Source organism: Tachypleus tridentatus, chromosome 6 (genome assembly GCF_004210375.1).
Source record: "Tachypleus tridentatus isolate NWPU-2018 chromosome 6, ASM421037v1, whole genome shotgun sequence".
In the NCBI taxonomy this organism is placed as follows: Eukaryota; Metazoa; Arthropoda; class Merostomata; order Xiphosura; family Limulidae; genus Tachypleus; species Tachypleus tridentatus.
In genome coordinates, this window is record NC_134830.1 from 159038276 (window position 1) to 159062979 (window position 24704).

General features: G+C 34.4%; 2 protein-coding genes across 6 annotated transcripts in view; both read right to left on the reverse strand.

Moving 5' to 3' along the window:
• The window catches only part of LOC143254249 (eukaryotic translation initiation factor 4 gamma 3-like), a 77851-nt gene extending 73863 nt beyond the window's left edge, over positions 1 to 3988 (reverse strand). For 2 of the 3 annotated variants that reach the window (XM_076509106.1, XM_076509104.1), the window contains exon 1: positions 3895 to 3988. The gene's annotated coding sequence lies outside the window, so the exon portion shown is untranslated. The remainder of the gene's footprint in view (positions 1 to 3894) is intronic. The other variant, XM_076509105.1, reaches the window with a different exon arrangement.
• A 2015-nt stretch (positions 3989 to 6003) lies between these two features.
• On the reverse strand, positions 6004 to 23403 carry Pex2 (peroxisomal biogenesis factor 2). 3 transcript variants are annotated; one of them, XR_013030115.1, is made up of 12 exons: positions 23307 to 23403; positions 20135 to 20212; positions 19724 to 19786; positions 19346 to 19540; positions 17090 to 17242; positions 16355 to 16402; positions 15771 to 15977; positions 15097 to 15360; positions 13862 to 14264; positions 13445 to 13510; positions 12968 to 13231; positions 6004 to 12797 (listed from the first exon to the last, which is right to left on the reverse strand). XR_013030115.1 is itself a non-coding variant. In XM_076509108.1 (8 exons), the coding sequence occupies exons 1-8, from the start codon at positions 23337 to 23339 to the stop codon at positions 15247 to 15249; spliced, it is 891 nt and encodes a 296-aa protein (XP_076365223.1). In that variant the 5' UTR covers positions 23340 to 23403; the 3' UTR covers positions 14967 to 15246. The 3 variants fall into 3 exon arrangements, 2 of the variants coding, with proteins under 2 accessions (XP_076365223.1, XP_076365224.1); XM_076509108.1 differs by lacking the exons at positions 6004 to 12797; positions 12968 to 13231; positions 13445 to 13510; positions 13862 to 14264 and having other exon boundaries at positions 14967 to 15360; XM_076509109.1 differs by lacking the exons at positions 6004 to 12797; positions 12968 to 13231; positions 13445 to 13510; positions 13862 to 14264 and having other exon boundaries at positions 14967 to 15360; positions 22897 to 23350.
• Positions 23404 to 24704: the final 1301 nt, after the last annotated feature.

Below are 24704 nucleotides of genomic sequence, written 5' to 3' on the forward strand. Positions count from 1 at the left end.
GGTCGGTCACCCTTTCTTTCTTTGTGAATCTGACGATGACCGAAGAAAGTCTAAATGTATAACAAAAGAGTATGGTACATTACTATTAAATGAGAGAAAATCATAAATTGGAAAGGCAAAATATATTCTTTTATCAAAAATATTTACATTAATATCCTTATAAATTACTTTAATTTCTAAATCTCAATAATGTATTTCTGTATTAGATATTGAAGTATTTTCAATTTCTAATTCTGCTGGATAAATAGTGTTGATAACATTATTTATACTAATTAAATAATCCATATATCTTTAGGTTAAACATTCGGATTTGTGTAGTTTTTCAATAAAAATATTCTCATAATAGTAAAGATATAAATTTGGTAAACTAATAGAATAGTCAGCTACCAGTGGAACTAACTCCCACATCTCGCTCTCCTAATTTCTATTTCAATTGCTACTCATTTATTTCTTATGTGAAACTGACAGATGGAGGTTAAGGCTGATAGATGGTGTATCCCCACTACAACATGAGAACTACTTTATCAGTCACCTCCAAAACCTAGGGTACATTTTATAATCCCACATTATATTTTGTACCAAAGATATTTTCAATTCGTGCAGCATTTTTTGTTTAAAATTTTATTTTTGTGGCAGCTTGTTTTTTAAGTTATAACAAACCAATATAATTAGTCAGAGGTTTGGCTTTGCTGTTTTTATATATGTATATACACACACACACACCTGTTAAATTTTATTAATAATTTAAGTTGACTTCTTGTTGTAATAGCAGAACATTAAACAATGATAATGTTTGATACTGTTATTGTAATTCCTGTTATTCCTGCACAACAAAACATTTTTGCTTGCCAATAAATACATTCCATCTTACAATAATTCTTATTAGTGTATTTACATGAAGAGAAAGTCCGAAAACCATAACGTGAAGCGTTTTGTAACAAAAAAAGTGTTCTGGAGGTAGAGGTTGCATGCATATTTAGTGTAAACATAAAGCCTAACAATTTGTCTTTCTTCAAGTCCTTTCTTACTTATCAAATAATCTGCACTGGTTATGCTGAGAAAAACATTCTTCTGAAAATGCATTTCTAATTCAAAGGGAACTTGGTATTCCGAGTGAACCATGACATGAATAATAAATTTAAATTATCAGAAATGCACCTGAGCCATTCATTAAAGAGTACTTTAGTATTTACATGTTGTGAAAAAAAAAGGTACGTTTTTAAGCATAAAACTACACAATGGGCTTCCCACGTGCTGCCCACGCAGATATCAAAACCTGACTCTGTGTTGTAAGTATGCAGACGTACCACCGAGCCACGGGGAAGTGGAGAACAACAAATGTTTATTTGTAATGACTAATGAAACCTTTAAACATATACACGACTTTTTTGCCGTTATAAAGAGAAGATACAAAATTCTTGGTTCTATCTACAAAAATCCAAATTAAAAGGATGAGACTTTTTCGTGATGAAATGTATTCAGATTTGGTTTCTTTACGTCAAAGAAAAGTTAACATTGTGAAAGAGTGATAAAGTAAAGAAGGTTTAATCTGAATAAGCATGGTTAGTAGAGGTCTGGACAATTTTCCTATGCTTACAAAGATGGTCTGTTTCAATAGAGAGATAAAAAGGTCTATAATATAAACTCAAATATTTGTGGTCAGAGTATTAGAAATTAAAAAGCACACATGTAAATTCAATCTATGAAAAAAAAACTAAACTTTAGTTAGATATAAATTTATGGAATGATCACTACTTACAAAGGTTGTAAATATAGTTGTGACAAATTTCAAACCACAACTCTGTTTAACCAAAAAAATGACAGAGAAGTTTACTTAAAGAACAGATTGTCTTCAGATTCAGATCTGGCAAAGGGAGTTTTAGGGAATACTCTACAAATTTGTACATGATAAGGGCTAGCTGCAGGTGTTTTGTGTTTGTTTTTTTTCCTTTCTATTACTGTAATTATATAACTTTTTTAAACTTTAGTGAGTAAAACAGTATCAGTAATCATGAGGCCTCTGTGCTCTTAAATGTAAAATATATATATAGGGATAGAAAAAGTAGTCCCCCTTGAAAATGTTGTTAGATCATTATATCTTTCAGTAGATAACAGAAAAATATGTTATTAAAAAGCTGTTTTAAGAATGCACTCAACAATATCTATTCAAATATTATCTCAAAACCTGATATTTAACAATGAATTTAATATACACCTAAACTTTTCATGATTTTAATTACACTTTATCATACAAAATGTTTCAAAATTAAGAGTTACTTCCCATATCACTGGTTTGTAAAGTTTGAATTTTTACAAGGTATTCAGTGTAAGCTATATCAGTCAACTCCTGAGGTGCCAGAACTTGATCTTTTGTTGTTGTTGTAAGAATAAAAACTGTTTCTTAAAGAAATTTTAAGAGGTTAATGTTTAACTGTTTCAACAACATGAGAGCCATCTTGTGACAAAAGATCATTCAGGTGAGATCAAGCAATATTGTCCTAAAACTTTAACTCCCACTTTTTACAATTTCAAGTCAATTAGTAAACATGCTGTGTTCTAAAAATATGACTTTAAAATAAAAGATCCAATAAATAAACATAAAAGAATTCATAAGCATACAAATTACTTGCTCCTTCAAGTCCAACCATTTCTATCAACATATCAAATAATTCACATTAGTGCTTAATAAATTAATATTTATTCATGGCCCTGTTGGTATTTTTCATTTGCTTCCCCTCACACACAAACATAGTAACTAATTATATGTAACCAATTTTGACCTGTCTTTTAAAAGTACATAAACTCAAACAGTCCACTAATATATCCTTATTATATACAATTTTGATACCAAAACTTCAACCTGTCACAATATTCCACATCTGAACTCAAAAGTACCTATTAAATGGACAAAAAACATTATGAATGTAAATTATTAGTTAGAAAGCAACGATCACATCCATGAAATTGTACTTTGGGATATATGTGTATATTTAGAAATCAAGTATGGAGGTTAGACTATAAACTTCTGCAAGAACTGACAAAAATCTAATATTTGTATTGATATCTTATTTTTGAAGTCATGCAAATATTTTAAAATAAGTACCACCATTAATTGTTAATGTTTACTTCACATTTTTAATATCATACATTAGTTAAATGCAAAACAGTATGCATATACTAGTTTTTACTATGTTTTATATTTGAGCATGAAAAATATTGCTAGGTTTTGAATTTAAAAAATGTCATTGTCTAACAACATATCACCAAATACTAAATTATGATGCAAAATCAAAATACACTTACATTGATTTTTTTTTAAATAGTCGATATAAGTATATGAAGTCATTCTGTTGAAATATTTACACTTTGCAACATAAAATTACCTTTCTTTCAATACACACCCAATAACTTGAAAAGCTAAAGTTTGTACAATACACAGTTGTACTACTACCCGTACAAGTACTACAATAACGTTGCTTTAACACCAAGTGTACACTGTAATTAACACTAACAGCTGTTGAAAACATTCAGTAACGTTAGAAATTTAATACTTAAAGTAAAATACGTCAACCAGTTATTTATAGTTATATATTTAATGCAGTAATAATACTAATAACTTAAAACAAGACATTAATTTGGTTGTATATTTTCCGCGCTGACAAACATATGCTTCAGGCCTAGCCACATTTCCGAACAAGTAACAGAAACAAGAACTATTAACTCAGTATCTGGCGCCACAACTCAAAATCATTCACTTTTCACTACAAGACTATAAATCCTATAATAATAGGCTAAATGCATTTAAAAGTAAATTTCGAGTTACATATATTTTTTACGATAACGTATCGTTTAACAATGTCCATACTAAATTTTGCACAAAAAGATGATACTTACAATTTCTTTTATGCTGTTATTACGATGCGTAAAATAAGTACTTTCGATAACCACTACCTCAAAAGACAACGTGAATAAGCGTAGACGAATATATAAAAACACGTGGTAAAATACATATATATATATATTATTTTAAATGTATAGAATAAAAAAAAAAATGAACTTTTTTGTTGTTATATTAATTTTAAACATAGTTGAGTAAATTATTAAATAATTTATCTTTTTATTGAAATGAATAAATAATTCAGTTACTTTTCAAACATAACGCATAAAACTTATTTTTTTGCTTTATTCATCCACAATATAAATGAAAGTCGAATACTGTATATTCTATAAGTTATGAATGGTCCAGTATTTAAACGAATGTTTTGTTTTTTACGTTTATTCAATAAAAAAGTAAATAAAGTGTTCAAAGAAAAGCAAGCACACCAGTTGTATTATTTTCATGTGTTCTTATTCCTTCTAAGAGACCTTTGAGTGAATTAGCGATAAGTTCATTTATTTGTAACGCTAATATCCGGGGTTGGATTCACAAAAATATTCTGCAATAGTTAATCTGAATTTCCTAACTGAGTTCGACAAAAAATAGATTGCACAAAGAAAAATAACTAAAATATATATTTTTTTTATCTTTCAAACACAAAATAAGTATTTCTTGATGACGAGAAACTTACTTGAAGTAAAAATGTATCTCAGGACGGATGGTATGGGTATTAACACTTTTACTAATAAAGCAGAGAACGTTTTCAAACTTTCTCCTTGTTAACCTGAAGATGACCGAAAAAGGTAGAAACGTTGTTCTCTGCTTTATTAGTAAAAGTGTTAACACTCAAACCATACGTCCCGAGATACAAAATAACTGTGTTTATGACTCTTCAAATAGTGGTTTCAGAACTATACATGCAGAAGTTTGTTTTTTGAATTTCGCACAAAGCTACTCGAGGGCTATCTGTGCCAGCCGTCATTAATTTAGTATTGTAAGACTGGAGAGAAGGCAGCTAGTTACCACCATCCACCGCCAACTCTTGGGATACTCTTTTACCAACAAATAGTGGGATTGATCGTCACATTATAACGCCCCACGGCTGAAATGGCGAGCATGTTTGGGGCGACGGAGATGCGAACCCGTGACCCTCAGATTACGAGTCGCACGCCTTAACACGCTTGGCCACATGCAGAAGTAAATCTCTCTACATCTCTAAGAAGAACTGTTCAAAAATGAGAAAACAGTGTTATTAAAATAAAATAACAACACCATTTTTAAATCTTAGTTTGAAGCCTGTTCTATCATTCAATTTACCACTTGACAGTTCAGTTAAACTGCTTTTAGGGAATTCTGTATCTGATGAGCAACCCCGAACAAAAGCAAATTAAAAGAATAATACCGAGCTTCTTGTAACATAGTATTTTGAATTGTGTTTTATATACCTCAGTGAACCTATATCAATACATAATTTGTAGTATTCATGCTGCTAATTTATTCTTCTCAATTATTCAGCAGAATGACTTACAAGTTATTACTATTATTAAAAACAAATCTATCATTACATTCACAACTTATCACTGAGTTGGGGAAATTCTGCTCATCATCACTAACATTAAATAAAGACAATGCTGCATGTTCTTCAAATCCTAAATAAATTTAAGTTCACCGTATAAATAAACAATTAAAAACAAACATGTAATAATGACATTCTGTTAGTTGGCGCGTAAATTACTCATGTCACTGTTGGTCATTTCCATCAAAAAATAAGATCGTTGTTCACTTCGACATTGTATTTGATTCCACGGAAATCTTCCCCATGAAAGAGCGCAAGTCAATGACACCACAGGTAAATGACCCAATTTAATAGGAAGCTTGAGTGAAAGGAACTTACCAATTTCATTGACCAAAGTTTTATGTCAAAACTACGTACAATTACATGTACTAAATTTTGATTTTTTTTTTGTGTCAGAATGGACGGAGTATAAAACAACTAGCATGCTTGCATACTATACAGAAAAAAAAAGGTTTTGATACCCGTCGTTATTACAGCACAGATAGCTCATTGTGAATCTTTATTCTTAAAAACAGACAAAATATATATACACATCGGGTACAAACTGAGCACATTCAGACTTAAATCAGAATTTTATTATTATTTTTACACAATACATACAGACCAAAATATACAATCGCTGCAACACTTACAACATGAAGAATATAACACTTGAAGATGAATTATATGGGTATTACTCAATGTTGTGCAGTATCCTCAACAGATGTATAAATCATCTGTTCTCAAACTGTTCACGAGAACTTATACTTCAACGAGTATAAGTCTTGTTGTAGATAAAACAATTTCTTAACTATTTTATTAATTCTTCTAGGCTTCTTTTGCAGTAACTAATATATGCAAACTTAAAATAGTAACTTGGTATAAACTGAAAAGGCCCGGCATGGCTAGGGGGTTAAGGCACCCCACTCATAATCTAAGGATACCAGAATTCGTAAATTAAAAATGGCCCCGCATAATGTGGTTAGGGGGCGCTCGACTCGTATCTGAGGGTTGCTGGTTTGAATTCCCGTCGCACTAAGGGGAATCTTTTCCACTTTGTCCTTTTCCAAATCTATTTTGTTAATAGAATTCTCCATCAGTGTTCTAACTAAACTGATGAGCATTGATTCATTAACTTGAAACACAGCACTCAGCTCATCAGTGCATGATTTTTATCCAATATTACCAAACTTGTTTCAACGTAATATTTAATAACTGCAATAATCGTGGAGTATATTTTTCAGTTTTCTTCATTAACGATCATTTCTGTACTTTGGTTTTGTATAATCTATTCCTCACCCTTTTGTAAGTACAAATAACTAACATTTATTGTTTATGTATTTGGGCTTTCATGCATAGATATTTGTCCCTGGGAATAACTCAAAACAATTTTAACCAAATATTTCTTTTTTTTTTTTAATATGGCCAGAAATGCAAATAATTTTACTAAGATCAAGGTTTTACAAACAAACAAAAATATGCAAGGTAGTATTGTGTTAAACTCTCAGGTACGTGGCAACCACAGCTTGTTTCAGATGTCTTTTTTCAAACTATATATTTTTTAAATATATTAAATTTTTAAGGTTCGAATTACCGTCGCACCAAACATGCTCGCCCTTTCAGCCGTGGGGGCGTTATAATGCAACGGTCAATCCCACTATTCGTTGGTAAAAGAACAGCCCAAGAGTTGGCGGTAGGTGGTGATAACTAGCTGCCTTTGGAAGAAAGGCACAATCCAGATGGAGGAAGAGACAGGTAGGATGGGAAAGTGTATATGAAACGTCAATGGCATACAAATCACACCTTCAACATCCATAGGCTAAGAGGAGAAGGAAATACATTTTAAGGGAAAGTTGAGACAAAAATGCATAAACATGGTAAAAACAGAGGAAGCAAAACTGATAACCCAATAACAAGGAGAATGAAGACCCATGGCCAAAAAGTCATGCAAGAAACTCAAGCCAGTATGTGGGTCAGTGGGAATCTCCGAGATGCAGACCAACTGGGGTGGGGGAACCAAATAGGATTGGGAAGACTGATTGTGTAATAAGGATTCATAGGAAACAGAGATAAAAGGCTGTATTGGATATTTCCACACAACTACACAAGGACTATCTGCACTTACTGCCCTTAATTCTGAACTGACAAATGAAAAAAAAAAAAAAAAGTCTTGTCAGTCAAAGCCACCCACTATCAACTAATCATGTAATGAGATATGACAATCACTTTCATTATATATCACAGCCCCAAAGTAAAGAAGATTCATTTTGTTTTACAAAAGTAGGACGAAAGCTATGAACCCTCGTATTCACATCTGAGGACACTAATCATTAGGTCATGCATGATCTGTATTGCAACTGAATAACTAATTAATACAACTACTTGCTGGTTGGTTGGTTGATTTGGTGTTTTATGGCACAAAGCAACTAGGCTAGCTGTGGAAAACATCCAGTAAAAAGTTAAAATTAGAGTGAATTTAGTAAAATTCATAAAATGAAATTAAGATAAAACAAAACAAAGTTTAAAAAGACAACATAAATAGCATAAAACCAAAGTTTACATCTAGTCTACAGCAGTAAGAGAAAAACTACAGTAATACAAGTTGTAAAGGACTTCCTGTAGCATAATCGTAATTATCTTAGCTCGCCAGGAAAGCTAACAGGTAAGTACAAAAACCACAGTTAGTCACCTGAAGTTGGCCTTTCTGGTCCTGGTTCTGAGTTATTTGACGTTATGGTCATTTTCAAAAAGTAATAAAAGTTTTAAAAGATTTGTTACAAAATTTTAATTATAACTCGTCAGGATGACTAACGGGTAGTTCAAACAGCAGCATTTGTCACCTGAAGTTGGCCTTTCCACCCTGGTTTCAAGTTATTTAATGTTACGACTAGTTTCTAATTTCAAATCGAACTAAATGAACTGTGATTTTTAAAATGGAGCCACATTAAAAAGGTGTAATGTATATATTAAAAAACTTAAATGGCATTAAAAAGATTAATGGCCTTCAAAAAACTTAAAACATTTCCAAGGTGGACAGGGTCCCAATCACCAATAACACTGTCTAACGTTATGGACAAACCTTGGGACAGAACATGTTTAAAATGGTGCCGTCATTGAGAGTCATAACGACAGCAAGACAGTAAAATGTGGCTTACTGTGACCTGAGTGTTACACGGACAATACATTGGTGCCAGTCCAAGATAAGAGAAAACGATGAGTTAAAAAACTGTGACCCATGTGTTGTCCAGTTAGAACAACTTCCTTTTCCTGATCCTTATGGAAGCAAGACAGCCAAAGTCCAATACAGGGTTTTATTTGGAAGAGCTTGTTTTCATGTTGCTCAGCACAAGTCGACTGCCAGCTGGCACAGAGCCGAGCCTTGAATACAGGATCACAGTCCATGTATGGAACAGGCATAGTGGTGATAGTGCCAGAGCAGATAGATTTAGCTGCAGTGGCCCAGTATCCATAAAAACTGGATAGAAATAGATGTCAAAGAGAAATGGGCCAATTAGTTTTAAATATTGGAGAGAATAGGGTGTGAACTAACGTGAAGCAATTCCAGAGCCAGTAAATAACTAAGTGAGTCAATATAAATAGTGCAATTTGAGTACTGCTTAGCTTCTATGTGATCCAGGGCAAGAGAAATGGCATATAGTTCAGCAGTGAACACAGAAGCTGTAGAGGGGATTCTGTGCGCAACCACTGAACCATAACAAACCATGGCAGAGCCCACACAGTCAACTTATTTCGAACCATCTGTATAAATAGGAATGGATAGAATGGTTCAAAAGATGTTCAGCAAATAACAAACAGTATTTCCAATCAGGAGTGTCTGCTTTTCTCAGATGACTTAAAGATAGGTTACATTTGGGGACTGTCAAAAGCCATGGTGAGATGGGCTGACCAGTGGATACAGCAATGTTATTAAAAGGCAGACCCAATTCATCCAACTGCACTTGGATACAAAGGCCAAAAGGAGCAATGGCAGATCATCTATTCTGAAAAGTATGACCCACCTAGGAAGGAAACACAACCCCAGGTGCGATGCTTTGGTAAGGAATGAAGTTTCATGAGACTTTATGTATAAGCTCTGAACTGGTGAAGTGTGGAAAGCCCCAGTGCAGAGCCAAAGTTCTCGATGATGAATAGGGTCCAGCATCTTTAAGGCCAATGGTCTGGCAGAGCCATAGACCAGTGATCCATAGTCAAGTTTTGATCAAATAAGAGCACGATATATCTTTAGCATAGAACATCAATCTGCTCCCCAAGTGGTGAAAGAGGACATGGAGGATGTTCAGTACTCTTGTACATTTGACCCATAGCTGCTTGATGTGTGGTATAAAGGTCAGCTTACAGTCAAAGATAAGTCCCAAGAACTTTGTCTCAGGGACCACAGGCAACACAAATTCACTGATACGGACTGCAGGAACAGGATAAAACCCCGTTGGTGGCAAAAGTGCATGCAAACGGTTTTAGAGAGAGAGAAGTTAAATCCCTTTGCTGTGGTCCACTTCAATAAATGATTGAGCGCAGTCTGTAGCTTCCACTCAATATGCCTTATGCTCGACAACTGACATGAGATGTGAAAGTCGTTACCATAGAGCCCGTTTGCAACAATAAGATGATGTTCAGTGATGGCATTAATCTTTACACTGAAAAGTATGACACTCAAAACACAGCCCTGAAGGACTCCAAGTTCATGTAGAAAAGAATGAAAAAGTGTCAAACCCACTCAAAATTGGAATCTCCTGTTCATTAAAAAAATTTTAATAAAAATGGATAAATGGCCAAGTAACCCACATATATAGAGGTCTCAAAAAATGCCAAAGCTTCATACTGTATCATAAGTCTTCTCAATGTCAAAGAATATTGATACAAGATGTCGTTTGAGAAAGAATTCTCTGATTGACGTTTCAAGTCGAATCAGGTGGTCCCTGGTGGAGTGCTGTCGTTGGATACCACACAAGGTGGACGAGAGGAGGTTGTTTGATTCGAGGAAACAAACCAGAAAGGCAATAACCATCATCTCTAAGGTCTTACAGAAACAGCTCATCAAAGCAATTGGACAGTAGTTTCAAGGAATCTTGGGATCCTTCCCAGGCTTAGAGAAAGATAGAACAATAGTCTGTAGCCAGGCATCAGAAAAACATTTTCCTGCCAGATCTGGTCAGAAGAATAGCAAGAGAAGCAAAAGATAGATGGCACAGCATTTCATAGTGTACATCATCAGGTCCAACCAATGCACTGCCAGACCGATAAAGGGCCAGTATGAGTTTCATCAGGGTAAAGGGACGATTATAGTCATAGAGGCAATCAGCTCGAAAGGAAAGATGTGATCGCTCTGCCCGAGTCTTGATGGCCAAGAAAGTAGAGGAAAAGGCAGAAGTGCTAGATAAGTGGCAAAAGCTTTCACCTAGAGTATTGGTGATGTTCTGGGTATCAGCTTCTTCTTGGCCATCAGAGAACAAGATTGAGAGGGGATAAAATTATATTGCCCACTGACCTTTCGAATCTTGTCCCATATTACTTTGGAACTAGTGGTAGAAGATATACTGTTTGTGAACTTAATCCAAGATTCCTTCTCGCTTTGACGTCTTACCCACTGAGCATGTGCACAGGCTTGCTGGAAAGCAATGCAGTGAGAGAGTGTGGGATACCTATGAAAAGTATCCCAGGCTTGTTTTTGAGCCTTCCATGCCATATGGCAGGCAGAATTACACCAAGGATGAAAATATCATGGAAAACATGTCAAGGTTTTAGAAATACATTGAGCTTTTATGATACAGTCAGTTAGTGCTGGCACACAGTCATCTATTGGTGGTTTATAGAAGATGGCAGGATTGAGTTCTGTGAGAGCAGTGAAAGAGGGCCAGTTTGCTTGATCCAGCTTCCACTGGGGTATGCAGGTCAGGTGGCATCGACAATGGCCAGTCTCTCTCTCAATTATAGGAAAATGATCACTGCCTAGTGGATTATTGTTAATCCTCCATGAAAATGGGAGAATAATGAAGGGGAGCAAATTGAGAGATCAATAGCAGTAAAGGACTGACTTGGTGCATGAAAATCAGTTGAAGAACCGCTATTGAAAAGAGAAAGGTTGTGATCAGAGAGCATACGCTCTACAGAGCAACCCCTCCTATCAATATCAGCACTTCCCCAGAGAAAATGATGTCCATTAAAGTCCCCCAGGATTAAAAAGGAAATGGCAGTTATTCAATGAGAACATCAAGGTCTGATTGATCATATGTCTCTCCACATGACAGGTAGAGAGAACAAACAGTGATGGTTCGACCCAAGGAAACACAGATGGCTACAGCCTCCAAAGGCGTGTCAAGTGGCAAAGACAGGGTGGGCACATACTGATCAACCAACAGTGCCATTCCTCCATGCACTCGTCCATCACACAACCTGTCATTTCTGTATAAAGAAAACTGCCAAAAGGTGACTGTATTGGCAGCTTTCAAAAATGTTTCCTGTACGGAGAGACATACAGGATGGTAGGAAGCAATCAGTATTTTTAATGTCATCCAGATTAGAACGTAAACCTCGACAGTTCCATTGTATCAAGGTGGCCATTTTTATTTATGTGTAGGTGAACAGGCAGAAACATCTGAGAGAGTGTGGAATGTATAGCCATACCCTGCAATTAAGACAACCTGCCTTGATGGTGGCAGGTGGACGTGATGATGTAAATGTCAGAATGAGGACATTTGTCTTTGAATGCAAGAGGAGTTCACAGTGTTGAGATGTGGATGTTTCCACCAATATGTCACCAAAATGAAGCTTCTTTAGTGACTTTGGAGAGCCAGCAAGTTCCTCTAGTCTCTTCTGAATGAAAAATGGAGACATTTGCCCTGAAGGTTTGTCTGAAAGAGAATGTAGTATAATAAAATGAGGTACAACAGGTGTTACAGATGTTGAAGATTGCCGCTCAGAATCTACAAGATGTGGTCATTTACCTATGGACTGTTTATTGCTATTTTATTTAAATTTTTATTTCGAGAATCCATAATAAAAAAGGAATATTTCACTGCCCACTGACCCCACTCAGCATGGAGCCCTACAATGGGATGCACTACATTGCCAAATAAGGACACTGCAGCAACGCCAGGGTTTCGTGAGCACTAATACCAGCATCAGATACAATGTTCACAACACCTGTTGAGAACATCCAACACTGGTACTTGATTGACACTGGTCCAAGTGTACCAGCCGATTCAACAGGAATTTAAGGCCAAAGTGGTGTTAGGTTTGGACCCCTCAACCACCAGGATCCTCTCCTCCCCTTCATGGGTCACCATGCACAGCAAACATGCGGGTGGATGTTTAGATCCCAGAGGAGGTAAACTGAAAGAACGGAACCTTCCCTGGAACCTTCCCTGGGAGGCGGAACCTTCCCTGGGAGGCTCCCTCATCACGTGCAGGAATCCACACACGTAGGGGTACTTGAAAGAACGGAACCTTCCCTGGGAGGCTCCCTCATCACGCAGTACAGGAATCCACACACCGAGGGGTACTTGAAAGAACGGAACCTTCCCTGGGAGGCTCCCTCATCACGTACAGGAATCCACACCGAGGGGTACTTGAAAGAACGGAACCTTCCCTGGGAGGCTCCCTCATCACGTACAGGAATCCACACCGAGGGGTACTTGAAAGAACGGAACCTTCCCTGGGAGGCTCCCTCATCACGTACAGGAATCCACACCGAGGGGTACTTGAAAGAACGGAACCTTCCCTGGGAGGCTCCCTCATCACGTACAGGAATCCACACCGAGGGGTACTTGAAAGAACGGAACCTTCCCTGGGAGGCTCCCTCATCCGCACAGGAATCCACACCCGAGGGGTACTTGAAAGAACGAACCTTCCCTGGGAGGCTCCCTCATCACGCACAGGAATCCACACCCCAGGGGTACTTGAAAGAACGGAACCTTCCCTGGGAGGCTCCCTCATCACGCACAGGAATCCACACCATGCAGGAATCCACACCGGGGTACTTGAAAGAACGGAACCTTCCCTGGGAGGCTCCCTCATCACGTACAGGAATCCACACCGAGGGGTACTTGAAAGAACGGAACCTTCCCTGGGAGGTCCCCTCATCACGCATGCAGGAATCCACACCGAGGGGTACTTGAAAGAACGGAACCTTCCCTGGGAGGTCCCTCATCACGCATACAGGAATCCACACCGAGGGGTACTTGAAAGAACGGAACCTTCCCTGGGAGGTCCCCTCATCATCACTGAAAGAACAGGTCCCCTCATCACGCACAGGAATCCACACCGAGGGGTACTTGAAAGAACGGAACCTTCCCTGGGAGGTCCCCCATCATCAGGAATCCACACCGAGGGGTACTTGAAAGAACGGAACCTCCAGGTCCCCCCTCACACGCACAGGAATCCACACCGAGGGGTACTTGAAAGAACGGAACCTTCCCTGGGAGGTCCCCTCATCACGTACAGGAATCCACACCGAGGGGTACTTGAAAGAACGGAACCTTCCCTGGGAGGCTCCCTCATCACGTACAGGAATCCACACCGAGGGGTACTTGAAAGAACGGAACCTTCCCTGGGAGGTCCCCTCATCACGTACAGGAATCCACACCGAGGGGTACTTGAAAGAACGGAACCTTCCCTGGGAGGTCCCCTCATCACGTACAGGAATCCACACCGAGGGGTACTTGAAAGAACGGAACCTTCCCTGGGAGGTCCCCTCATCACGTACAGGAATCCACACCGAGGGGTACTTGCTGTCCACACCGAGGGGTACTTGCTGTCCACACCGAGGGGTACTTGTTGGTAAACCTTTTCTTTCAAAATTAATTATTTTTCAATCTGCAAGACAGAAAACAAAACTTCAGGTAGTAATTTTTTAAACTGTTATTAAATTATTTTGACCTCTGTAAAACAAATAAAAAGTTACCCAGTTAAGTTTTATCACCTTCATAAGCTATGATATATCTCGACAGGAAATCTGGTGCAAAATTTTACTGTACCATCTTCTCCCAATTTCCCATTGCTCACAGTTGTATATGTCTACATGTGTTGAGATTATAACACCTACTATACTCACAAAACCAAATTCCAAACACGAGTTAAAGCCAATGAGCGTAAGTGAATTTCTATATTGAAAACATAAAAAAAGTTTAGTAAACTCTGTGCTTTCTCTATACATTAACACAACGAAGAAACAGAGCAAGATCTTATCAAAGTTAAACATCCATTGTGCAACAAACAACGATTTAGAATTAGTGATCAAAGAAATCCTCCACACAAAACAGCATTATCTGACCTTCAATAACACATGGTCTAACTTTAAATTGCACGTTCTTTAATATGTACAATATTGATGTATGTCGGTCCTCTACTTTCTAAGTGTTTTAGTCTTAATTAAATTATCCTCAATGTTGCAATATATTTAATATAATTCTTTGTGTTTTTGTTTTAGATACTAAAGATGAAATCCATACAAAACATTTACTTGAATCACTTTTTGTTATAAGAGAAAATTGTTGTTCCCGTTAAGTATCTTTATCCTTTTTATTATGAAATGAAACAATTATGTTTATTATTTGATGTGATACATAATATACAAAGACACTCAACACTATTACATCATTGCTCATAAAGCAGATAAAAATTCACATAACAAATAAATATACATTACCATTCTAATTAATAATTGTTTACACTGGTTTCTGTTGAGTCTTACACCTTGTTTCCTATTTATGGTGGTGGGGGGAAGAAGCAAATACATATAAATATATATACACGTAACCTTTTCGTCTTCTGTCACCAACTGCTTATAATTCTTCCTTCATCCAGTCAGCAATGGGTTTGAAATTACACTAACTGGTCGTAAGCTGTTTATTCCATTGGCCCTAACTCCACAAGATGGACACCTAAACCGTTCTTCAGCCAAAACGTTACTCTAAACATATAATTTGTAAAGTGTATAATAACACAATAAGACTATGAAGGTAACTGACCGTAGAAGAATTAAAGTATTTTGCAAATAAAAGAAAACTTGATAGTAAAGAACAGAAACTTTTCTTTGTTTAAAACTGTTATTCAAAATAAGTCATGTGCAATACTGTTCATAAAGAAAACAGATGTAAATGAATGAAAATTTGTAATTTTTATTATTTTAGTTAAAATATCACAGAAATTTGAAAAATTCAGTTAATCTCTATTGTAATTAAATAAACTGGTCTATTATATCTGGACTTGTGATTCTTAATGTGGTATTAATAAGTTTTGCTTTCTTAGGATGAACAGTTTAAGATATGACCACTCTAGACATCTTCATAACCACCCAATAGCAGTAATATAGCTACTTACAGATATACAGTAATAGCAATAAACATGTTTACATCCAATATCATAAGGTATAATAGGCCATTTCCCACAAACAGCACAATGAGTTGCATCTGCATAAGTCCTAGCTTCCACTGATGTAGGAGTTGCTTTCCAGGAAAATATAAGTCGCCACAACATGTTTTTTATGGGATGAACATTGATGAGAGGCAAAACAAAAGTCAAGAATTCCTGAGGAAACAAAGATACTGTTCTGAAGATATATATTTAATGCAAAGACTCACTTGTTTTTAACAACTGACAAAGAAAGAGATGGCAAACATTTTTTTTCTTTCAATATACCATAATTATAAACATTAGTTACAAGCATAAAAAAACAAGTTTTGTTTACAAACAAAGTCACACTGATAGAACTTTCCTCACAGAATGAAATAACTAATTTATCCTGCAAATAGCAAGCTTCCTTCAGTATTGTGATGATAATTACTTGGTGCTTCAATGAAGTTTAATTTCATAATTTTTAATAGCTGACAGACAACATGAAAAAAACAAGCTTTTCTGGGAATTTCAAATAATCATCTCTAACATGGATATAAAGTAATACTTACAGCAAATCCATGCCATAAAAGTTCACGATTCATATATTCATTCTGCACCTAAAACGGAAAATTGATCAACTGTTCACAAAAGTATCAATTTTATATGTAAATAAAGAAAATTTAAAAAAATCAGTAAGGGTAGGTTACTCATTAAATTCTTCTTTAATTAGCTGTTTAGGATTCATACAATCAAAATGGATCTCCTTGAGGTTTTTTTTGCTAAATGAACTACTTAAACTGTTCAAAAGAAAACTATTAAAAAATCCCATTAAAGTACTTCTAACAGCATGTTTCTAACAACAGCCAAACTGCATTTGTTAGTGAACTGATTCACTGATAACCACACAGTTGTGTTAGGATTAAATCAAATGAGATAAGCTGAAAACAACTTTAGTTTTTAACTGTAATAGGCTGTTAAAGATAAACTGACTTTAGTTTTGAACTCTAATAGGCTGTTAAAGATAAACTGACTTTAATTTTTAACTGTAATAGGCTGTTAAAGATAAACTTTAATTACTATGATACTTAATCACAGCATGTTATATAAAAAATTTTGTATCCCAAATATAGTCATAAAAATAAGATCTATATATTGTTATACAGATGGAAAGTGCTCAGTTGTCCCACCTTTCCAAAGATAATTATTCTGATTGAAAGAAAAATACACTAAAGTAATGAATTACCATGTGTCTTGCATGAATCTCAGGAAGTTTGTTGTTTTTGTAAGAAAACATTAATATTTACCTGTCGTAAGGGTTGGACAGTGGAGCTCATGTTACGAATACGAAGAACACGCTCGCTTAGCAAACAGTACTTTCCTTGCTGAAGAAAGATCAGAAAGTTGACCATGTTTCCAATTTTTATAGTTGTTTCTATCCATTCTACTCCGTTTCGAACCTAAGTTGTGACAAATTATCTCCAAAATTAAGTATTAATATTATACCTGCAGCTTTGATAAACAATTTTTAACAGCACTTGTAACAAGAAAACCTAGCTGAAACCTATGATGTTTTATCAAATTTGAAAAAAACTAAAAAATATCCTCTCCATGTGATCCCATGTTCCAAACATTTGATCAGGGTCACCTGTGTAATAAATGTCAAATTATCTAATTTGATGATAGAATTTACTTCAACAGAACTTTTCATGTCTTGTGACTCAATAATCGCCTCACTTTGTCTTTCACTAGAACCAGCACAAGCATAAACATATCATCCGAAGGAGAGATATTGTAGTTTATATAGTTTAAAACTGGTTCTATTATTGTAGTTTATACAGTTTGAAACTGGTTGTATTATTGTAGTTTGTACAGTTTAAAACTAGTTCCATTATTGTAGTTTGTACAGTTTAAAACTAGTTCCATTATTGCAGTTTGTACAGTTTGAAACTGGTTCCATTATTGCAGTTTGTACAGTTTGAAACTGGTTGTATTATTGTAGTTTGTACAGTTTGAAACTGTTTGTATTATTGTAGTTTGTACAGTTTAAAACTGGTTGTATTATTGTAGTTTGTACAGTTTGAAACTGGTTTTATTATTGCAGTTTGTACAGTTTGAAACTGGTTCTGTTATTGCAGTTTGTACAGTTTGAAACTGGTTCTGTTATTGTACTTTGTACAGTTTAAACACTGGTTTTACAATTTGAAACTGGTTTTATTATTGCAGTTTGTACAGTTTGAAACTGGTTCTGTTATTGCAGTTTGTACAGTTTAAAACTGGTTCTGTTATTGTAGTTTGTACAGTTTAAACACTGGTTTTATTATTGCAGTTTGTACAATTTGAAACTGGTTCTGTTATTGTACCTTGTACAGTTTAAAACTGGTTTTATTATTGCAGTTTGTACAGTTTGAAACTGGTTCTACTATTGTAGCTTGTATAGTTTAAAACTGGTTCTCTTTTGGTATTTTAAACTTGCTCTCAAAATGTAAAGTTTTCAAGGTGCCAAAAAAAAATAAAAAAAAACACCAGCAAATACTACATGCAATTCATAATAACTGCATTCAAAACACTTGGAAAACTTATGGAAGTCTTATAGGAAAAACCAAATAAACAAACTTCCCTCTGAATAACTGTAATTGTTTTTAACAAATGTTTGGTTTTTATAAAAGAGCTACTTGTACTTTTATAACTTTAATCCTTCCTTACCTGATGTACTTATACAAAGTTCTGTTTTAGTGTTTAATTAATTTTATAGCAACTCTCCAAACTGCAAGGTACTTAAAATTACAAAAATAAATCCAGCTATTATTCACCTGTTGTAAACTTATTAAATCTTCCCCGACAGTAATTTTAAACTACAAAACTTTGTGATTACTTACAAATTATTTAAGTTCAATTTAAATTACATCACTTTTTATTAAATTATAAAGTTGGAAATAAATTGTTTGTCTACAATAAAACCAATTACTGTTGTATAGTGATAAAAACATCTACCCAAACAAGTTACAGTATGTTACCCCATTATGACTAGTTCTTTTACAGTTGTCACTGTATCATATTACTAAGTTAACCTTTGAATTACTTTTGGATGTTCCACATGGACCAAATCAGATTTTGAAACACATTTTCCTAAACTGTTTATGCTCTAAATTGGTTGTGGGATCCAGACTTGAGAAATATTCAAGATGGTTAGCCAAAAGGACAATACTCTCAAGAAGTTCTCAAACAAGCTTGTTAATATAGTATCAGTAGTACGTACGTATCAAGATTATTAACATAATTAATTACTGGGGTAAAAAAATATCCAAATAAGTAAAGTTAAAGCTTGGTAGTACCAATAAGTTAAACATCCTTACAGCACTGTATTGACAACAACAAACAAAATACTCATTTATGAGATTTATAAAAACAGAGCTGATGAGCTAATATCAATTTTGGTGAAAGTTGTACTCCATTATTTTTAAGAGCAATACAGTCAAGTTGTTTTTTTTGTTAACCATATTAAACTGAAACATGTGTAGAAAACTAACACTTTTGTATTATTGTTTTATAACTCAATTAACCTTGCTCATGTGTTCAGATGTCGCAAATGGTCTCACTAAATCTTCAAGTCTCTCTTTTAGCCATGGTAGTCCAACATTGAGAAATGCAAACAAAACAGCTCTTCTAGGTGACAAAGAACAGGCAGAGTCAGCATGTTTATATTCCAGATTTAACAGGTTTTGACCAATAGTGGAGCCATTGGAATACAGAGTCAGCTGTAAGATACATGCATGAATCATGTTTTTGTTCAATAAGTAACCACACATCAGTATAATAATCACTAACTAATGTGGTAATGGAAACAATATTCAATTGTTAATCAGGATGTTGATTAAAAGTTAAAACAAAAAAGTTGAATGTTTTCTTCAAGTCAAAATGAAAACAATGTTATTAGTTACCTTCCAAACCACAAGCTTCAACAAGGCTTGCAGTTCTGGTCTTATTCTGGTAAAAAGTCCAGCCTATAAAAGCAAAAACAATTATCAACAACCTTTTAGCACCAAAACATTGCATTTAAGATTTGTTACATAAAATGAATCACTATTACTTACATTATGAATACAAGGTACACTTAAGATGCTTGTTACCTAATCTTGAAAATAAAAATGTAATCAATGGACTCATCAGATGTGGTTCTTTAAATAAATTTAAATGTTCATTTTCACAGTTTATGTGTAGATCATCACAACTGTAAATATCAAACTGGTATTGTATCCATCCACAAAAATACTGAATTTAGGGTAAAGTGAGAACAGTTTAACTAGTTTGTAGGTGAGGCATTTAATTCATTTGGCTCAACGTCTACTTACCTTAAAATATTTCAAAGCTTCATTTACTCGTCCATATAGTATCGAAAGCAGCTGTTCATCTAACGCTGCAGCATCCAACTGGTGAAAGATCAAAACATTTTATAATAGTGTTGAAAAACAATATCATATTCTAAGAACACTCAAATTATTAACAGTTTACATTAAAATATCTACATAACCATAAACTGCTTATTTCATCAGTCATGACTAATGAAATGTTTCAAAAACCTTGATTTTTACAAACTTATTAAGAGATAGTTTTAATATTATAGCACTTTATAGTAAAAAAGAATATAAATGTCAGATTACAGTGATACTGAAGAGTTAGCATTCTGCAGACAAAACCTCAATCGAGGTACAATCTTTAGTTTCTATCAGATAACTAGTAAAAATTGCACATAAAAATAATAAAGAAATCTATCAAGTCTTCCATTGAAGTTCCTCAAATCTACTGTTACTGTTACTGTTACTTCTGAAGACAACTCAATCCAAAGGCCAACCATCCCATTAGAAAACTAAAACTGTCCTAGCCAAACATAACTTCCAACCTGCCATACTTGTACTTATGTTTGTTGTTCCTAATATTTTCACCATTAAGTACAAAACAAAAACAGAACAGAGAATGCATCAACACTGTGAATGCCCTTAATAATCTTAAAAACTTTTATCACATCCCCTTTAACTCTTTATTTTTTCAAGAGAAAACAATTCCAGAAATCTTAACCTCTCTTTGTATAACAGCCCCTTCATCTTAGACACCATTCTAGTTGCCCTCTTCTGAACCTTTTCTAATTATTCAATGCCCTTCCCAAGTTAAGAGCCCAAGTGTGAACACAATATGACAAATGTGGACTATACATTGAAACTCTAACCTATCTCATACTTAATTTATAATCAATACTTGTGTAAATCCAATGTCTCACTTATGACTGACTTTGAAATTTATTATCTATATGCTTGAAATTAATATCTTGTACAATTATGTCCTTATTAATACATAAAATATTTATATCAATGACAAATTTCTTTATCATTTCCATTTTCATTACTTTAATTTGGTGATTTGTAACAAATTCAAGTTAAAAGGTTTCTCTCATATGGCATTAAGAGATTCTACTAAACATCCACTTAATATACAACTGATATCCTTTACTTCAACAGGATGTTACTCATATTTTAAATATAAAGTCACTCATCTCTATCTTTTTAATACTAAATAGTATATCCACAGCAATACTGTACAGCTATATTATAACTATCATTATTAAATGAACAATCAAGTACTAAGAAAACCATTTATTGCTAAATAAGAAAACTATGTGGGACTGGTTACTGAGCTTAAAAAAAGGAACCAAACAAGATAGGGATAGAAATGGACATATTCCTTGATCCAATTAATGATCACATGGCAGCCTATATCATAACTTTACACAGATAATAAAACCTCTACATTACTGGCTTTCCCACTTTGAGAGTTTTGTGTTTGAATAGAACCTCAGTTCTCATCATTACACCTCTCCTTAATTTAACTTTAGATTACTACTTTTACAATTATTTTATAATAGAGTAGCATTTAACAATTAGAAATTCTGGTTCTATTTGTTGTTTTCCAGTGAGGAAGCCAGTAATATAAACTTGGGACAGATTAAGTGATATGTACACTTCCAACTACCCTGCTTCATTAAAACATCAGTAGCCAGCCCCACACAGCTTTATTATATAGTGACTTATTTTTTACACACACATATTTATTTACTTTTTTTCACAAGATGGTACATATGGGTTACCAGATTATAGAGTGTATTCTAAAACATTATAAATTATGAAAAAATAATATAATAGGTAGTAAAGGATTGTGAAGACTTTTCCACTACTGAATGACAATAAAATGATAGTTATTGCTGGAGGTAGGTTGATGCTAGGACTACTGAAGAAAAATGATGATGAAGGAAAATACAAAATCTCAGTTGAGGAAACGCAGTTTTTTTTACTTTAAAATGCTCTGGATAACTGAAAAGTAGCATATATATCAAAGATAAACCAACTATGTCAGATAGCTCTTCAAAATCTGGTTTCTGATGGGTAGTACTGCTTTACGTTTATTATGAGCATCCATCACCAACGTAGCCTGAAGAGCACTGAGGCAATGCTCCTCAATCCCATACAATTTATTATAACTATTTGTATATAAATAATTATACATAAATATAAGTAATGCAAGATGGCTACAATGCCATAAAACATAACATGATAAAAACTAAAAGAAATGAAAACTGAATAATTGACCTGGGAGAAAAATCAGTTTCCTCATGGATATTCCTGATGAGGAGGATATATTCACAGGAGTCATCACTCATAGCCCTTCCATTTTAACATAAATAATAATAAAAAAAAAAAAAATACTGAAGAGTTCATCACATGATTTCAACAATTTATTGGAATTTCTGATGTAGTTCAATTACACTAAAGGAACAAACTTCATTTGAAGTTGGAATAATTCAGTTCCAAAGATGAAAGTTATACATTTTTATCCATTAACTCTATTTGGACAATGACAAATTTGTAATGCTTTAGATACATTGCTATACATGAACTTTAGAAATAAAAATCCAGTCATGTTCATCAAATTTGGAACATTACAAAGAATATTTACATACTTGCAATATCTAGCATTAAGTTTATTTGTGAGTTAAAATAACGTATGTTTCAAAATTTTGCGATATCTTATTATTACTTGAGGTAAGTTTAATGCCCTGAAATACCTTATGCATGTCTTCCGTGTGCTTTAAATTTATTGGAGCTAGGAGTATAACATAATGAGATTTCGTGGTTTATGCTACAATCTCGTCTCACCGACTCCATTTAATTTATAAGATACACTATAATGCTAACAAAACATTTTATTTGTATATATTTGCCATACGACTGTTTTTTGCCCAGTCAATCAACAATCAGTTCCTGTCTCCATGAAGTGTTCCATTTTTCTCCTGTTTCCTTTACATATACGTAACCATGATAAATATTTTATGAATTAGTATTAATAAAACTTAAATGGACTGTATTCGTATTATTTTAATCCACCACATATCTGATGGTTCCGTTCTTCACTGAAATTTCTGTCACCAAACTTGTCCAAGATTAGGCAAAGCTACGATAAACTTCAAGCCATTACCTGATTAACCCTACTTTCCTTAACTTCCGCCATACTACCTTCACTGCCATCTAGCGAAGCTTATACTTAAAAAAAAAAGATTTCATTCCTAAACTTGTGTGTGTTTTTCTTATAGAAAAGCCACATAGGGCTATCTGCTCAGCCCACCGAGGGGAATCGAACCTCTGATTTTAGCGTTGTAAATCCGGAGACATACCGCTGTTCTAAACTTCAAAACTATTATAAAATAAGGTTTTCGATGAGATACACTAATACATAATATCTATATTAAAGGACGTGTATTTTAGAATTTGTACAGGCACTAGACTATCACAAATAAAATTTACTAACGAAAAAATAATTATGTTTTGAAAAAATACTGTAATACAGGGATGTACTATACGTTCTCCACCTCTTTACTTAAAAACTGAATTTTTCTACATTATGTTGTTTTTTTGTAGTACCCTACTGGACACAAAGAAGCGCTCAAGTAGATCACTAGCTTTCATTTTCTTTTAATGGCAAACAAAGTAAGGTGAAAGTCTATTTTTTGGTCATATTAGAGAAATAATAACATTGTGTTTTAATTATTAATGAAATTAGTTACTTTTGTTGGTGGCCCGACATGACCAATGTCAGTTAAGGCGTTCGACTCGTAATCTGAGGGTTGCAGATTCGAATCCTCGTCACATCAAACATGCTTGCCCATTCAGCCGTGGAGGCGTTATTATGTTACGCTCAATCCCACTATTCGTTGGTAAAAGAGTAACCTAAGAGTGGGTGGTGATGACTAGCTGCCTTCCCTCTAGTCTTACATTACTAAATTAGGGACGGCTAGCGCAGATAGCCCTCGTGTAGCTTTGCACGAAATTCAAAAACAAAACAGAAACAAACGATACTCTTTTTGGTGATATGAGATAGTATTTCCCTTATCTTCACTGCATGTTGGCCATCTGATTTATTAAGAATCAATTACCCCTTTCTTGTATTAAGAGTTTATTTCATATTTTTGTTCGGGTTTTGAAGGCAAAATTACACAGTTGTAAGTTCTCCTTTTCCTTTTTTTATTGTTTTAACAGTTGTAAGTCAGTAAGTATTTATCATAAACCTTAATTTCTAACGTATTTTTAATACGTTCATTTTAGTTCTTAAAACTCGTGTGAATGGTAAATATACCTCATATCGTTATTCTCGTCCTTGCCTTAAGCATGTAATGTTTAAAAAAAAAAAAACACGTGTTGTTGTTCGATTTGTTCACAATAACTATGAACAGTTAGAATATAGCATTTGGCTACACAATTTAAAGTTTAAAGTGTTTGTTTAAACTTAATTGGTGAAATCCAAGATCTTGCTTGGATTTCACTTGGTGTTTGTACAAATTAACATAATGTGGTATCCAACTCATTGGATTTAGAGCGT